Genomic DNA, 18,614 nt, shown 5'->3' on the forward strand with positions numbered 1-18,614 from the left:
GTAGGGGAATGACTTGCTCTGGATCTGTTATTTTCAGGGGCCCCTGAGCCCACAGAATGAGACACAAGACTTACCTTTAAAACAAAGTATTTTTTATTTTTCTTGCATCCTGAACTTTTTGGAGAAGAAAAAGCCATCACTAATTATCTAGCTCCACACTTAAGAGTCCCTTCTTATTTATGAATGTACTTGGTCAACATTTTTGATTTTAAAAAAAGCTTGTACCAAAAATGGCCTTCATTTATTAAAAATGAAATTTGTGAATATTTTTTAAATTATCTTATTTTGATGAAATACTTTCAGGTTCCCCCTCCCCACATTCTCCCCTTTCAACAGCATCCCCTCCCACCCCTCATTTCTCTGTAAATGCGCTCTATTGCAGACTAATTTTTATTTTATTACTCACTGTCAAGGAAGCATTGAGGACAGTTTCAAACTCACTATGAATCTGTTCTTTCATACTTAGCCTTCACTTCCTATTTCCTCCCCTTCTCCAGTGGAGCAGCAATAGCTCTTCTTACTAGTTGTCTGTGGTTTCCAGCCTTATGTTTTGTTGCCTGGCCAGCCTGGAATTGCTGTCAGTTAAGCTGCTCCATTCAACAGACATTCAAGAGTATCTCTGATTTCATGATGGAGTAAAACATCTCATCTACAGCTGTGAAGCGCTGTCGGTCCTTTTAACAAGCGCAAAATAATCTCTTTGGGGGCATTATCTGCTTGCCCTGTTTCTAACTGTGTCTTATGCCATAATAGAGAACTATGGAGTAAATATAATACTGTAATTAACTTGAGTGGCTCCACTGATATTATTAACAATGCAAGGATAGCTCAAGTGGCTTATGAATAGCAGCAGGGCCCCAAGAGTGAAATACAGCCACTCCACAGCTATCTGTTATTATTTAAAACATGTCAAATTTCTGGTTAATTTTGAAAGTTTTAATATAAAACATCACCATGAGTCATTTGCCAGTGCTCTCCTGGAAGTGGACGAATGGGGGAATAGGGGGGAAATGATGATGTTCTGACACTAAAGCGTTAGGTTTTATTTAACTTTGACATGGCAGAGATGTGCTTACAATGCTGATTGACAGGCTGTTTTCCCCATCTGACATCTGTTTTGATCTTACTCTCTGTGTGGTGTAACTGATATACAACTAGTGTGACATTAGCAGCCACTTGGGAGGAATGGTGAAAATATAGTTCCATGATAACATTCTCTACAGTCTGGGTGGTAGAACTTCTGCTGCTGTGAGCTGTCAGAGCTCCATTAAGGTCAATGGAGCTACAACAATTTAGAGGGGCAGATTCTCAGCTGGTACGTCTGATATGCACGCACACACCTTCCGTGACTGCACCCCAGTAACGTCCACTGGCCCCTAAACATTCTTACTAACGTTTAAAAAAAATGGGTGCCTATAGTTAGGCTCCTGAACCCAGATCCACAAAGGGACTTAGGTGCTGCAACACCTAATGTGTAGGCACTCTGACACCTCATGGAATTTAGGTGCCTAGGCTCCCTAAACAATGCTCGAGGAGAGATAGGTGGCTAAAAAGGGGATCCATAAAAGCCACCATGATCACTTAGGAGCTGCCTAAGCTAATAGATGCCGAGGAAGACACCTCCCTTATAACCTTTAGCCCAGTTGTTAAGGAATTCATCCAGGATGTGGGAGATCCTGGTTCAATTTGCCTGCTAAGGAGAAGGGATTTGAACAGGGATTTCCAACCTCTTAGCCCCCTGATCACTAGACTATCTAGTTATTCACTCTCTTCAGTTCAATGCATATTTAAATTATTTATACAAAATGGAATAGCTTGAACAGGAGAGATTGAGGGAAACCCACATCAGAATATCCCAATCTCTTGTTGAAGGCATGCTATTTTTATAAGTAATTAAACATGCATTGGGACAAAGAGCTCATTAGAAAGATTATACAGCTCAGTGGTTAGGGCACTCACTTGAGCATAGCTGTTCAAATCCTGTCTCCTCAGCAGGCAGAGTTGGGAATTGAACCAGCATCTCCTACATCCTAGGTGAGTACTCTGGGCTTAAGGAGATAACCTTCTCCCTACCCCCCCAGTTTAGTGTGGAATTAGGCATGCTCAGAGCATACCTACTGGATCAGGCCCCCTAGAGAAGATGAATGAGAGAACACCTATCTCCACCGGGTTTGAGGATTGCACCCAGACACCTGCCCTGAGGCAGTAGTGCACTTGCCCAGAGGCAGAAATTTCAGCACCTAGGGGACTTTACAGCAAAAATCTAGGCACTGAGTGAGTTGAGGCAGCTACAGGGGTAGGCCATAGCCGAGCAAGGATTTTGTGGAGTTCAGTGGCACCTGAATCTAGGACTTTAGGCCCCTAAATCCCTTTGGACTCTGGGCCCTCAATCCATAATTAAACACTTAAATATATGGCCTGATTTTCAAGGGTGCTGAGCACTCAGCAACAACTATTGACTTCAGTAAGAGCACAGCTGGAGCTCTATCCCTGGATAAGAGAGCCACAGCAGGCATCAGCTCCTGACTTTTTAATTTTAAATCTCTATTTCCTGATTTTTGTAATGCTTTATCTAACCATCTTAGCATTACCTTATTGCTAGTTTCATTGCATGGACAATCTATAAGTGCAAAATGTGATAAAATATAAATAGGTCACACTAAGGAGTTAATGAAGGTTATAAATGAAGGCTTTGTGGACCTGAACAGGCTATGGATCAAATCAGTAGGAGCCGTTTCATTGTCTTCAATAGACTTTGGCTCAGGCCCCTCAGGAGGAGAGATGTTTTGGGGAGCCAGGCTCTTGCTGAGCTTGGATAGATATTGAAAGGAGACCCACCAAGGATCAAGCTTCTTAGTATGAATCATGTTGTTTGTGGAACTGTTGGGTTTTCCAAGTGTTGCGTATGATGCTAAAAAGACTAAGAGTCTTTAAAACTCAGCCTTTGTTATTTTATGGACCTACTGGGAGACCTGGCCACCCTGGCTAACATGAAAAGAGATGCTGATCTCAGATGGTGCAGAAGTTCACCTAATTGGTACCACTGTTTCCAACCTCAGCAAAGAAGGTTTGGAGACAGTATTGCCCATTTCACCTGTAGAGGTAGCTCCGCTGGAATCATTTTGAGGCACACTGGCAGGGGGATGTAGTGAAGCTTGCACTAGCAGTGCTGCCTCTGCTGGAGCTTTGCTGCGGATAAGTAGAGAACTTCTGTATCCCATATAGTCAGTAAAGCTCCTTTTAAAGCACCCTTTTTCAGCCCACCCTTTTTCAACCCCTCGAATTGACCATAAAGGAGTGATCATGCAAAAACTAATAAAAGCAAATGTTGCTTCTTTCACTCCCATGCTTCTTTGTTCTCACTCAGATTCTCTCATTTAGGGGAAAGGTTGGTCCAATGATTAGGGCACTAGCTTGGGACTCAGAAGACCCAGATTTAATTCCCTGCTCTGTGCAGATTTCCCGTGTGACCTCCAGTAAGTCATTAAGGGTATGTCTACACTGCTTTTTAAAACCTGTAGTAGCAAGTCTCAGAACTGGGTCAACAGACGCTGGCTCGCAGGGTTCTGAAAACAGCTGTGTAGACATTTTGGCTTGGGCTCTCAAGCCCTCTGTTGTCCCTGGGCTTCAGAGTCAAGCTCCAGACTGATCCCAAATGTCTATACTGCTGTTTTTAGCACCATAGCCCAGGCTGAACGAGCCAGAGTCTGTAGACCTGGGCTCTGAAACTCGCTGCTTTTAAAACAAAGTGTAAACGTGCCCTGAGTCTCTCTGTGCCTCAGGTCCCCATTTGTAAAATGGGGATAATAGTACCTCCTAGTGGTGTTGTGAGGACCAATACATTAACGATCGTGAGGTGCTCAACTACTACAATAAGTGGGGGGGGGGCATAGAAGTACCTAAGATAGCTATAGTCCAGGTTTTTAAAAAATTATTTTAAGTCAGTTTTTAATTCATATTAATTAAATGCAAAAATGGGCCAGACCATCAGCTGGTGTAAATTGGTACAGCTCCATTAAAAAGTCAGTGACGCTTTTTTAGTTCACACCAGCTGAGGAGCTGCCATTTTCTCTTGGTGCCTCATTTGGATTTAATTTTTTAAAAAAGTTATACAACCTCCTCTTCTCCCCTCCCTCATCCCAGCATGTTTCAATTGCCAAAGTTTGCCTTTCTCCTGTGCTGTGCTACCACACACTAGGAGCAGGATCTGCCTTCCAGAAATAATCCTGTCCTTGCACTTTATTACAAGCCAGAAATCAGCAAGGAAGTGCAGGCTCTGTGCTGGAGCGATGAATAAAAAATATGACTGTCTAAACCTACATTCAGTGACATCATCATCAGAGAAACGTATGAGACTCTCTGCAGCCCTGTGCTTCTAATATGATATTTCTAGGCTTCTATTGCTGTCAGAAGGAAAAAATCTCTTGGGTTATCATTGGCATCCTGACAGCAGAAATTGTTTTACTGTTGCACACAAATACAAATGTGAAGCCAGCAGCATGAGCCTGGGTGGTTTTGTTGACAGAAAACATCTCATTTGAAAAGTTGCAAGAGAAGCATAAATCAGGATGTAGAAGATACGGTGCTCATTGGATAGCTTCTCTGAATTGATGATCAAGAAGGAAAAATATGTCTGCCCATTATATCCCCATTCCCACTCTTTCTCTCTCTCCTGTTCTATTAAAGAACATAAGGAGGTCAAAAGGTCTTCTTTTAGATCTCTGCACATTATTGGGTGAGCTCCTCAGCTGGTGTAAAATCAATGAAGCTCCACTTGTAAATCTGACAGAATTACATTTATTTGCACGAGCTGAAGATCTGACCATTGTGTTTATTTTTCTGCATTTGATTCTACTTGTATTCATTGGACTGTCTGCCCAGGTATGTGTTTCCCTTTTTGCATATTTCAAACCTACTTAGATATAGATTTTCCCCATCCCTTACTCCTGTCTGAGAGGTCAGGGTTTAGTCCAGTGTATGTAGTGCTGTGCCTTCTGCTTCACTTGGATAAAAAAAAATATGTTGCTATTTGGAGAGTTTTGTCTTTGTTCTTAATGTTTTGTTTTTGTCCTTAATGTGGCTTATAGTGCATAATTGCAGATATCATACCATTATAAAATAAACTACATTATTGTACAGTAATAGTTCTTAAGAACAGAACCATTATTGTAAGCTACAATGTTTGAAACCATTATTGTAGAATATGGTAGTATAAGGGAAATCTTGGTATTCTGCAGTTATGCATATGTAAACATATGTAAACATAAATATTACATCACTAGGAGCTTGATCCAAAGCCCACTGAAGCCAATGGGAGTCTTTCCACTGACCTCAATGGGCTTCAGATCATCCCCTAGATTAGGACTGACCATGACAGAGAGATGATGCAATTATAGTATTAGAGTGACTCTGCTAAACCTTATTAAGATTCTGAGCAAATCAGATGTGAATGAGATGTTTCCAGGAGGCTGAAGGGACTCAGTCTGAGCTGCAAGCTTGTGCAGTTAAAGTACTAGGCCATCTCTCCAACCAGTCTGTCCCCTACGTGCTTACTAAACACTGCAGTATATGCTTCATATGCCCTCCTAAGAATTGTTTGGCTACCAGTCTGGATGTTGCCATATGCTAGATGTAAATGCAGAAACAAAGAAATACACAGAGATCAACGAAGCAGCAAGTAAGAAAGTAATTTGCTGGTGTGGAGCCAGCCAGCCTCCCTACCAGTTTCGTTTCCTAGCCCCGTGGACTAATATTAGACCACAGACAAAAGCATGATTTGGAAAACCATCTAACACCACAGACATCCCACATATACCAATCACCAATGCACCTGAGCTAAAGAAGTTATGCTGATTCACTGTGAACATTTGCAGTGTGTTCAATTACCCTCAGAATTGTTCATTTTTTGCCTGTGGTTCTGGGGTCGAGCGGGGTCATCGAGGCTAGATCTAGCCTGTGGAATTCATTCCCTCAAGAGATAGGAACAACTTCACCATTTTCATGTCAAAATGCAAAACTCTTTGATTTAACTTTCCCTCAATAAGCTCTTCATATAAAGTCTAACTACAATGCAATCATGGGGTAGTTCTGAGGCTCATATAGGCATCCCCAAGCTAGCTTTAATATATACCTAGCTCAGGTACTGGAGCAGTAAATCCATGGCAGCACGGGCTTCAGGGTAGGACATACCAGCCCACCCATTACCCTGGGTAATTTCTCAGAGGCTAGCTTGTGCTGCCAAAGCGTCACTGATCTGCTACTTGAGTTAGCTAAATTAAAGTAGCCACAGACACACAATAGACATATATAAAGTCTGCTAACTTTTCAAATTTACTTCTACCAGCAATGGGATGGAGAGTGAAAGAGCTTGGTAACGGTAGTACTATTTTAACACTTGGGAGGCACTCAGTTTCTACTATGATGCCAGTCATATTAATACCTAGGCAAATGCCAGCATTTTCAAATTTGGAAGCCTCTAGGCCCCTAAATTTGATTCAAGCACTAAACTAAAGGTACCTATGTTTCAAGATTCTAGCTTAAGTGACAAGATCTTTACACATGAATGTATGTATAAATAAAATGCATAGATATTTCAACATATAGTGAAGTCTCTCCCTCTCCCAAAAATGGGAACTTTGTTATATTCTTACATTTCAAAATGAGATTTATGGATATTATATTGCAATGCCAGAGCCCCATGTTAAACTTGCAAGTCATTAGCAGATTGTTACATTCCAGCCCTGCATCTGTAGTAACTGCTATTTTTACTCCTCACCTATCTCTATATAAGATGTTCTCTCTGTGTAAGAATTTGTGAACTTAAGAATTTGAAAACTATGTATTCTATGTATTCAAAATACATCCACCTGAATCAATAAATAGTCTTTTCATCTCAGGGTAATTGTGAGTGTTGGTTTTTGGGGAAATTTTTCCAGAGACTCCAGTCATTATATAAAAATGGAAGTACTCAAAATAGAAAAGAAATTGAAATATATTTTTGAACATTGTAACACAAGGGGAAAACACATGACTGAGGCATAATTGTTTTTTAGAAAGAATGTTTTTCAAGGTTTTTTTTTAAATGATTACTATTCTTAGCTCTAATTTGGTATGAAAAGACTCCTTCGCAAATATTGTGATATAGTGAAGTGAAATCATCATACTTGGCTCAGGCATTTGCATCTATGAACACAGATAGAGAATGAAAAAATTAAGTCACTGTATACCTTTCCCCACAGTATAGCATTATTTTTCTGAGTTGCTGATATTAAGCATAAAGGCATATGAAGCCCTATGGCATTGTATGTAGGGTGAATAAAAGTTGAGTGCTCTAGTGTCTGTTTCCCCCCCCCCCCCCAGATTCATTTGATCTGTGCTGTTTTGGGCAGAACTATTTACAGAGTGAAGCATATCACCTGCCTTGCCTCTTGCCCACTTTTGGGACACTACACGTGTCTGGGGAAAATAGGGAAAAAGTATCCCTTGTCCTCCTTTGAGGACAGAGACTGGAGTACTACCTAGCCTTTTTGCAGGGCATACAAATAGACAGAGGCTGAGGCTTTGCCATCCTTCCCACAAACTGAGCAACTCCATCAGGGCCTAGTAAAATCTGACTCTGGAATTCCAGGGCTAAGAAGCCGGCAAACTCTTCCACATGTGACTACCCCTCCAGCTCCTTCATATGAATAAGGACTTGGAGGTTTCCATCCAAGATGTCAAACTAGAGTAGGCACAATGCTAAGCAAACCAGCTTTAAAAAGTCACTAAAAGCAGCTTGTTCAGGAACTGCTCAGCACAAGTCAGGAAGCCATAACATTTGTGAGATAAAAGCAAAATAGAAAGGAAATTAAAATATGTTTTTGAACATTACAACACAAGGAGAAAATATATGACAAGGGAGAATTGTTTTTAGAATGAAAGTTTTTCCAAGTTTTCCCAGGGACTAATAGTGAATGTGATATGAAAGCTGCTGCAATATCATAAAGGACAAAAACCTATCCAGCTTCTAGTCTCACTTCAATTCTTCATTCCCGATCAAGCTCTCTACCAGTCAGTTCTGGAGGAGTCTGAGAAGCTGGACAGAGGCTAGGAAGTGGGAACAATAGCACTGACTCAAGCTCACAATAGTTCATAGAGAAGGGCTATTAATACTTGCTATGAGCTGGCTAGCCCTTTGAGGTGAGCTGGCCTTAGCCATACCTATGACTTAGCAGCTGTCCCTCAGCCTCACTAATGAACTGACAACAGAAGAGCTAAATGGTGGCCTCTCTTAGCTGTGATGGGGCTTCATTAGAAACTGACCCCAGCTGGGGTGGTGAAGGAGGGTAAATACTATTTAAATAGAGCTGAGAACTCCAGTGGAGTGGGACAGAGAGTCATAGATCACTCATGCTAACCTGCTATAAAGCACAGACCACCAACACCACCCTACAGCTGCATGCTAACCCAACAGAACTGAAATAAAATCAAAGTGTTACAGCCCATAGGAAACTAGACTATCATGTGACACAGGCAGAGAATAGGAGAGACTAAGGGCTAGTCTACACTTACCCGGTAGTTCGACGGCTGCGGATCGAAGTTCCGAGTTCGATTTATCGCGTCTGGTGTGGACGCGATAAATCGAACCAGGAAGTGATCCCCGTCGACTGCGGTACTCCAGCTCGGCGAGAGGAGTACCGCGAAGTCGACAGGGGAGCCTGCCTGCCGCGTGTGGACCGCGGTAAGTTCGAAGTAAGGTATGTCGAATTCAGCTACGTTATTCACGTAGCTGAATTTGCGTACCTTACTTCGACTTGGGGGGTAAGTGTAGACCAGGCCTAAGGTGCACCAGGGCCAGAGTCCCTTCCCCCTATTGCAGGGAAATGATTAAGTGAGATATATCCAGATAATTCAGGCAAATGAGCTGCATCCACACACACTGGAGGAAGCTAGAAAAAAAACAGGTCACTGACAATCTGATGAGGGGGAAAATCCCTTCCTGGTGCCACATATGGCGATCAGTTAGACCCTGAGCAGGTGAGCAAGAACCAGCCAACCAAGCACCTGAAAGAATGTTCAGTGCCACCTCAGAGCCCTGACGTACCCTGGCCAATGTCCTAGCTCTACCTGTGGCCATCCCTGTTGCTTCGGTGGAAGGAGATTAAAAAAACCCTCCCAGAATACATGGTGGGAGAAATCCCTTTCTGACCCCTAGTGGCTGAAACCCTGAAGCATGAGCTTTAGGAACATATGACATAAATTGGAAGTGAGCCCCTGCCCCCTTCCATCACAAACAACCCTGTTACACAACGCACAAAAAATTTTCCAGCTCTCTCTTCAAACTAATTAAGTTGTTTGTCCCCACAACTCCTATTGGGAGGCTGTTCCAGAACCTCACTCCTTTGATGGTTAGAAACCTTCCAATTTCCAGCTTGAATTTGTTCATGCTCAGTTTATACCTATTTGTTCTTGTGCCAACATTCTCCTTTAGCTTAAATAGCTCTTCACCCTCTCTAGTATTTACCCCCCTAGTGTATTTCTAGTGAGCAATCATATCCCATCTCAGTCTTCTTTTTGTTAGACTAAACAAACCAAACTCTTCCAGTCTCCTCTCATAAGATAAGTCCTCCATTCACCTGATCATCCATCTTCTCTGCTCCTGTTCCAGTTTACATTCATCTCTCTTGAACTTGGGTGACCAGAATGGTACCCAGTATTCCAAGTAAGATCTTACCAATGCCTTGTAAAAAGTTATTAATACTTCTCTATCTCTGCTGGAAATGCCTTGCCTGATACATCTAGGATCACATTTGCCTTTTTCACAGCCACATCACATTGATGGCTCATAGCTATCCTGTGACTGACCAACACACCTAGGTCTCTCTCCTGCTATGTCACTTCCAACTGATGAGCCCCCCGCTTATAGCAGAAATTCTTAGTATTAGATCTTACATGTATGACCTTGCACTTTGTACTATTGAATTTCATCCCATTTCTGTGACTCCAGTCTTCAAGGTCGTCCAGAGCTTCCTGTTTAATGTTCTGGTTCTCCTCTGTATTGACAATGCTTCCCAACTTAGTATCATCAGCAAGTTTCATGCTACTTTTTGTGTCCAGGTCTATTGAATAAGATTGGCCCAAGTCTGATCTTTGAGGAACTCCACTAGTAGATCTCCCTCCAGTCCAATAGTTTCCTTTCAGCACAACCTGTTGCCTTCTCTCCTTGACCTTACCACCTTACAATGCTTCCCCATCTTCTCTAATTTAACTAATAAATTCCCATGTGGCATTATGTCAAATGCTTTACTAAAGTCCAACTATGTTAGATCTATTGCATTTCCTTTATCTAAAAAATCAGTTATTTTCTCAAAAAAGGAATCGGGTTAGTCTGGCACTATGTATCTTTGATATATTCATGTTGCATTGCATCCCCTTTACCATTTACCTCTATGAATTTAGTTATTCTTTCCTTCACAATTTGTTCTAAAACCTTACATACTACTGAGGTCAGACTAGCAGGACTGTAATTGCCTGGATCACTTTTTTTCCTTTCTTAAATATAGGTATTATATTAGCGAATCTTCCATCATATGCTACTACCCCTGAAGAGCTAGGGAGAGTTCTCTCTGTCTCTGGGAAGGGCCTGCAGGAAGGTCCAGTAGTTTGTGAGTGGCTGTGACCAGAAAGCAAAGTTACAGGATCAGGGTTAACTCCTGTTGTGGGACCCGAGAGTGGAGAGGAACCTCGAGTTAGAGCTAGAGCTGTGAGGACCAGCGCATTAGAAGCCCATGAGGGGTGGAAGACTAGTTTAAGTAGCACTTAGACTCCCAGCATGGAGAAGCCTGGTGGGGGGGGTCAATACCCTAACAAGGGGGAAGAATTGAAGTCAAGCCCCGGAGGGGTGAAAAGGCCTTTTGTTTAGAGTCAAGCCCAGGAGAGGTGAAGGACCTTTGGTAAAGCTAAAGTCCGGAAGAGGACTGAATTGTTGTGTGACTTGGCCAGAGGGCTGAGACACAGAAGATTAGTGTGGGAGTTCGGGGAAGAGACCGGCTGGAAGTGGTCACTGTGGCCGAGGAAGTGGCCACCAGAGGCTGCGCAGGAGGCACAGTCCCCTGCAATGCTGTGTTCAGGCAGGAGGGAGCACCCTAGTGGTGAGGACATGCATTAACAATATTATAGGTACGTCAACAGGACAACAACAATATTGGACTAAATTCAGAGCTGTCATAGAAAGTGGGCAATTCCCATTGACTTCGGTGGTGTGGGGCAGGGCTGAATTTGGTCCACTCTTTCTTTTAATTGCGGTTGTGTCTACTATCCACATTCCCCTCCTAATCCTCCCTCTCTTACACACAAACAAATATTTTGCTTCTAGCTACTTGGGCAGAAAACCTGCAAAGTATGTATGTGCGATAGCTGTACTTCATTTTGTACCCCTGCTGATCCTTCTGCAGAATCCATGACTTAGGGTGAGTTTAGCAGAGATCCACTGCAGAGAGAGAGTTCATATCACAGTTAATAAGTATTTATATTTCTCTCCACTGTTCTCCTAAGCTCCTTTCTCTATGCTGTGCCTGTAACAGAACTGCTATTGTAGATAAGAAAACACTTGGCACAAACACAGTTATAGGAGTAATAACTACACGTTCGACAAACCCCTAACCTGCATTTTTTTTTCAAGCATATCTAGTTATCTTTCAGGTTCCTAACGTTCACGCTGCTCCTCACAAAAAGGGTTCACTCAGCAAGCCACTGCTTCAAACTTTGCTGGTAATAACAATGCCAAGTATTTGAGTACATTTGTGAAAGTTGCTGGGTGTCACAGGATGGCTTGGATCGAGGGTGTAATATGCTGGTACACAGCATAAAATTAATGGAGAAATTTGGCAATGCCCTTCACTGTGTGTAATGAATTCCTGTGCAAACGGAGTTACACGAGGAGGCAAACACAACCTGGTGGTCCACGAGAGAGCACAGACTGCATCACTGAAAGGCATGACAGAGCATGCAATGCACGTTCTCCCCTCTTGAGGTACACAATGCTCTCCCTGAGGAAGTTTTGATCCGCATGCATCTAGATAATAGTACACAGTCTGGCCTCACCTGGCCAGAAACACTTCCTTGCTGGCTGCACAAGTTTGATCTGTGCTGACAGAAGAGGTCTGGAAGGGAAACTGACAGTTCTTTTTACTGCCAAATGCCAAATTCCTTCCAAAAGTTTCAAAGTGCAGCACTGTATCACTTTTAGAAAAAGAAATATAATATAATCTGTGTTTAGCATCAGCAGGTTTTTTTAAAGGGCTAGTTTCAGTAAGTATTTGGAAATAAGAAGAAAGACTAAGTAAAATATTCCCATGTTTTACAGGATGACAAACGTGCCTTATCATAGTTCTGTGCTTTTCTTCAGCCACAGGGATATTTTTTTTAATCTCTTCATCCAGTGCCAAATAGCCAGACTTGGATTCACTGCAGCAATTCCAATTAGAAGATTAGGCTATAATATAGATATAAGTACATAATGTGTATCTTAATTGTCAGGTTTGAATGCCTGTATTGTCAGAGGACTAGAGGAGCAGGATTCATACCACATATACTAGGGGATTTGTTTCCCTGATAGAAGCAGCTTTAATTTCTTCTAACCTTTCGTGTTCTGAGTGTAAAAATAGTGCTTGTATGTTTGCAGATGGTTAATGCTATTCAGCACCAGGGTACTCTCTCGAAAAATGCTAAGGAAATGTCCCTATTTGGCACTTCTGAAATCTTCATTTAACCAACATGGTGGTTAAGTTTTGTTATATTTATGTTCTTGTGGGGTTATTACAGGGGTGGGCAAACTACAGCTTGGGGGCCGCATCTGGCCCTTCAGACATTTTAATCTGGCCCTCGAGCTCCCGCCGGGGAGCAGGGTCCGGGGCTTGCCCCACTGCGGCGATCCAGTCAGGGAGCGGGGTCGGGGGCTTGCCCCGCTCTGCACGTACCGTGGCTCTGCGCAGCTCCTGGAAGCAGCGGCATGTCCTCCTCCAGCTCCTACACGTAGGGGCAGCTAAGGGGCTCTGCACGCTGCCCCCGCCCCAAGTGCCGCCCCCCACAGCTCCTATTGGCTGGGAACCACAGCCAATGGGAGCTGCAGGGGCAGTGCCTATGGACGGGGCAGCGTGCAGAGCTGCCTGGCTGCGCTTCCATATAGGAGCCGGAAGGGGTCATGCCGCTGCTTCTGGGAGCTGCTTGAGGTAAGCACCACACAGAGCCTGCACCCCTGACCTCCTCCCACACACCCCCTCCTGCTCTCCGAACCCCTTGGTCCCAGCCCGGAGCACCCTCCTGCACCCCAAACCCTCATTCCCAGCCCCACCCCAGAGCCTGCACCCCCAGCTAGAGCCCTCCCCCCCGCACCCCAACCCCCTGCCCCAGCCCGGAGCCCCTTCCCACACACTGAACTCATTTCTGGACCCACCACAGAGCCTGCACCCCCAGCCGGAGCCCTCACCCCCTCCTGCACCCCAAACCCCAATGTTGTGAGCATTCATGGCCCGCCATACAATTTCCAGATGTGGCCCTCGGGCCAAAAAGTTTGCCTATCCCTGGGTTATTTTATTTGATCTTGGGATAACTGGTGAGTCTGTTTATTTGTATGTGTCCTTTTAAAATGTTATCAAGGACATCCAGGGTATGGCTACGCTGTAAAAAAAGACGCAGAAGCTTGCGTCAACTGACTCAAACTTGTGCTATAGGGTTAAAAGGCGCAGTGTAGACATTTGGGCTTAGAGCAGTGTAGACATTTGGGCTTGATCTGCAGCCTGGTCTCTGAAACAACAGTGAAGGGGGACAGTCTTGGAATCCAGGTTACAACTGAAGCCCAAATGTCTATGTTGCTATTTTTAGTTCTGTAGTGTGAGTCGGGGTGAGCGGAGCTGCATTTTTTTTTTTTTTTTTTGCGCTGTAGACGTACCCCAACACAGTTTAATTGTAGTGTACTAACAATTTAAATAAGCAAATATATATCAATCACCATTTTAAAATTTTTTGCCAATGATCAGTTACATAAATCTGCTCAGTAGGTGTTAATAAGAGAAGCTGTTCCAAATGTTTATTTAGTTTTTTGGGGTTTTTTTTTAAAGACATTTAAAAAAGGAAATAAATATTAACAAATTATCAGTCTTGATACCAACATTCACCTTAGTTAAAAACAAAACACGGCTCTGTATGGATGCTGGAGTCTGCCCAGGTGGAACCATTGGCAGTTTGATGGCCTCAGTATTCTAATTGTATTTTATTTGTTTACCTGAGCATCAGATTTATTCAATGTTATCTACTACTCACAACACTGAATAAAATGTTGTCTTCTGTATATTTTTTCCACTGAGCATCCTATTACTGATGTACAGTGGGAAAGGGGCTTTTTGGATTAAAAATAATATAGGCTCCAATTCAGCAAAACATTTAAGCACGTGGGATAAAACTTTTCAAAAGCACCTAAGTGACTTAGGAACCTAAGTCTCATTTTTTAAAAAAAGAGATAGTTAGCAGTTAGGTTCTCCATGCCCATATCCTCAGAAGTATTAAGATCCCTAATTCCCATTTAGGTAGACACCTGAATACATTTGAGGATGTGGGCCTAAAGGCCTATGTGGCCCATCAGTGAGTGTGTATTAGAGAAAATATGAGTTGTTATGAGATATGAGCCCCGAGCTACAGAGTCTTGGCTCTTTAACTCAAGCTGTAGCATCCAGTGCTTTTAGCTCTGAAGGTCCCTGATTCAATTTTTAGTGGGTTTGCCAAGATGGTAACCATCATACCACCTCATTTTTGAAAGAGAGACTTCGGTGCATCTGAGAATTTTACCTATGATTAACTTTAAGCATGTCCCATTGACTTAAACTCCACTGATTTCAGTTTTGCTTCATCAGGGTCATAATGCCTGTGACCGATGCTTTTGCTGACCAGAATGCTAGTACTAAGCTACAGTGTTTGAGAAAAAAGATTTTATCAGAAAAGGAAATGAGCAACACAATGCTCGCTAAACCACAATATAACAAAATTACCTTGTGATTTCTAAGCCGCTAAAGTTTTAATCACACTTCTGCGCACAGCATGTGTAACATTTTTAACCACAGTTCAGGAACTAAGTTAGTTATTTTACTAGTGCCTTAATAGTGAAATTAGTTAACAATTGCCCTGATAAACACTTATACTGAACATAATTTTGAGTTATGGAGTAGGATAAGCAGCACTGAGATATGAAACAGGATCCTTTGGTCACATCTAGCACTATTGTTCAGCTGTAAAGTTTAAAACAGACATTTTCCCTGCAGAAATAATGGCCTAGTGTTTCTTTTGAGACAGTGTTTCTGTCAAGGAACCTGATCCTGCAGGCATTACTCACATGAGTAATTCTCATCCCATGATTAGTCCCATTGATTTTTTGGGAGTGTAACTACATAATGCACTGGTTCCCACAGCCTAAATGTATTCCATGGTCCACTTCTTTCCTGCTGACCTACTTTTTTGTCATTGTTACCTTGTGCTCATCCTACCTGTTAGGTGTATCTGTCTGTTTTCTCTTGTCCTTTATTTAGATTGTTAGCTCCTTGGACAAGAATTGCTTTTCTTATGTACTTATGCCTAGCACATTGGGGCCCTGGTCTATGATTGGGGCCCCTAGTTGCTGCTGCACTATAAATAATACTAATAATGTTCAACCAACCTGAAAGTGCCTGTGAACATTTTGGGCCAGACTGTGAAATGTACAGTCTTTTGTGAATAAAGATTACTCACAGGAATAATTGTTGCATTATCAGTGGAAATTAGCAATCTAATGAAAAAGCAAATGGCCAGTATTGGACTCATTTAAAGTGCTGCAGTTGGATGTGAAAATATTGAATGGGATACTACCAGTTTTTCTTCGTGTCACTGTTCACACGTGGAACAAATTTATGGAGAGTGAGGAGCTAGGAGAAATGAATATGAATCTCTTTAACTCTTTTTAGGCTGTGCATTGATCCTGTTATTGCTTAGAACCATATTCTGATATCCTCACTCAGGGTAAATTGCACTTTACACCGATGTAGTGCCATTGAAGTCAATGGAACTGTGTGAAGTAAGATACCCCTGAATTTGAGTAAGTGTACCAGAATATGGCCCTTAGTGTCATGATTCTTGGCAAATTTCAGATTTTGGAACAGAAACTTTTATATATCCATTTCATCAAGAATTAATCATAATCTATTATAATAGAATCCATCATGCTGAATTCAGCTGGCATTAGTGTAAATGTCAAATGTATTTCTGTAGGTGTTTCATTGCATTTTGTCAGCAATTAAACATTAGTCAATGGACACTTAAAATTAATGCTACCCTACATTTCCTTCTCCTTAATATCTTTGATGGCCATAAATAATGTGACTTGAATTATGAATTGAAATGGGCATCATGGTACTTTGTGTCAATGAAGGGCACGGTCACAAATATGGAATTAAGATTTCTGAACATGCTCTAGCTAGAGAATGAATATCATTGATTGCAAAGGCTGGAAAATGCTACCATTAACTTAAAGGCCACATACTCCCTTCTGGCACAAAGGAGAATGGGTGCTAAATGGCATGGAAAACTCCCCATCATGCAGAAGGAGGGAGCAGTGCCTCTGTTGCACGAATCAGAGACCACAGCAAAACCCTGCATAAGAAAGCTGCATTGTTGGGCTCTGTGGATCTGGAGTGAGCAAGCCAGAAATTGAGCAAGGGAAAACTGCTCACCGGGGAATTGTCACCCTTGAAATCTATGGGGATTATGCAGTGAGCTAGTTGTAAGACCCTTTTCCTGCAAATACGCAAGTGCATGATTAACTTTAAGCATGGGAGTAGTCTTTAGAAATTAAGCTTGCAGGAGTTTGCAGGATTAAGTCATAGATCAGTATTATTTTACCTGGGTTTCTCTGCCTTCTAGAAGAAACCCCACTCCAAAGGGGTCTCAGAAGCAACTGCAAGTGGACAGGGCATGGCAGGGAAGCAGAGCTATGTTACCATGAAGGCAGCAATTGGGGCAGGAGCTTCATGTATGCCCTACTGTTCAGCAAGTGTCCCACTGTCCATAAGAACAGCCATACCAGGTCAAACCAAAGGTCCATCTAGCCCCATGTGCTGAGTTCTGATAGTGGCCAGTGCCAGCTGCTTCAGAGGGAATGAACAGAACAGGGCAATTTTGAGTGATCCATCCCCTGTTTTCCAATCACAGCTTCTGGCATGGAGTTTGTGGCTGGACAGCCATAGGTTTTGGTAGCTTAATTCCCTTTCCTTTCCACAAGAAGTTAATGCATCCCCACTCTAATGGAATAATGTCACTGGGAGTTGGAATTCAAAGTTTCCTGTCACCAATGGGTTTTTCCTCCCCCTTCCTTTTTGCATAGGGAACAATTTGGTTCTAAATTGTTAAAAACAAGAACCAGCAAAGCCAAATCCTCCCATTAGGGGGAAGGGGGAAAAGACATGGGGGGGGGGGGAGAAATGTCATTCAGTTATATATATAGTTTCCCAGATTTGAAAAACTTCTAAGCTACATGGGCCTAATTTTGCTCCCATGAAAGCTTGTTTCCAACTTATTACTATTTTCTAATAAAGTTATTTTCTACTGAACCAGAGTTAACAGGAAAACTATAGTAGAACGACCAATAGATCTGAAAAACAGGAAACTAACTTTGCCAATGAATAGGTAAGTAATTTTTTTTATTTTTAAAGCACTGATAAATGTACTATTTATACTATTTAAATACTATAAAATGTATTATTGATGTACAGCTGCTTCAAACGCTGGCCAGCTAAAGGTCAGATGAATCCAGTGTGGTTTGAAGAGAGCTCACTAAACAGGAAACCACTCAGCTTCATTTTTTGTTCGGTAGCTGCTACAAAAGAGATAAGACAAAAAAGAGCAGAAGATATAGGACGGCTCTAAGTACAGGGGGGAGTTTGGAGCCCAAAGGTTTAGAGCTGATATTTTGCTAACCCTGAGCATTTCCTAGAGTAGCTGCTCAGATATTAGGGTGATGGGCTGTGTGTAAATTTATTCCTAATCCTGGCTACATCTATATTCAAAAACATAGTTATTTTCCTGTTTCCTGTTGGTAGGCGCTCAAATACCACAATGATGGATCCATATAAGTACTGGGACAGGTAAATAGATCTGAGGTACAAAGGGTGAGGAGGGATGAGGGTGACAGACAGAGCCATCATTCCAACAGTGAAGGGAGAGATCTGTGCATATGGATCCTCTGTGCTCACATCTTGGTGGTTCATTGGGGCTCATGCTAAGACACTGGATCAGTACAGATTCAGAAGGCAGGGTACCATCTACTGAATCACTAATACAGGAGTTATACTATTTACCTACAAGGCTTAATTAATTCATATTTGTAAAATGCTTTTAGATTCTTGCATAGGAAAGATGTAACTGCAACATATTTCTGGCAATAGAACCAAGACAGATAAAGAGGCCCCAAAATCCTCAAATTTCCTACAGTTACCAAAAATGTTTTCTCACTTAAATGATTAGCAGTTCCCTCATTCTGTTATGCTAATCCTTCAATGAGGTTTTGATAAACTTGCTAATATTTTGGTGAGTGCATTTGTTCTCTTTTACTTCTTTAG

The 18,614-nt window shown here is 42.2% G+C and overlaps 1 protein-coding gene across 1 annotated transcript in view; it reads left to right on the plus strand.

The window, feature by feature from the left end:
- Positions 1-18,614, plus strand: part of CLNK (cytokine dependent hematopoietic cell linker) — a 230,304-nt gene that overhangs the window by 152,907 nt on the left and 58,783 nt on the right. The window contains exon 2 of the mRNA XM_065405737.1: positions 17,611-17,682. Coding sequence (XP_065261809.1) covers positions 17,611-17,682 — 72 coding nt within the window. The remainder of the gene's footprint in view (positions 1-17,610; positions 17,683-18,614) is intronic.

This window comes from Emys orbicularis, chromosome 5 (genome assembly GCF_028017835.1).
Source record: "Emys orbicularis isolate rEmyOrb1 chromosome 5, rEmyOrb1.hap1, whole genome shotgun sequence".
In the NCBI taxonomy this organism is placed as follows: domain Eukaryota; kingdom Metazoa; phylum Chordata; order Testudines; family Emydidae; genus Emys; species Emys orbicularis.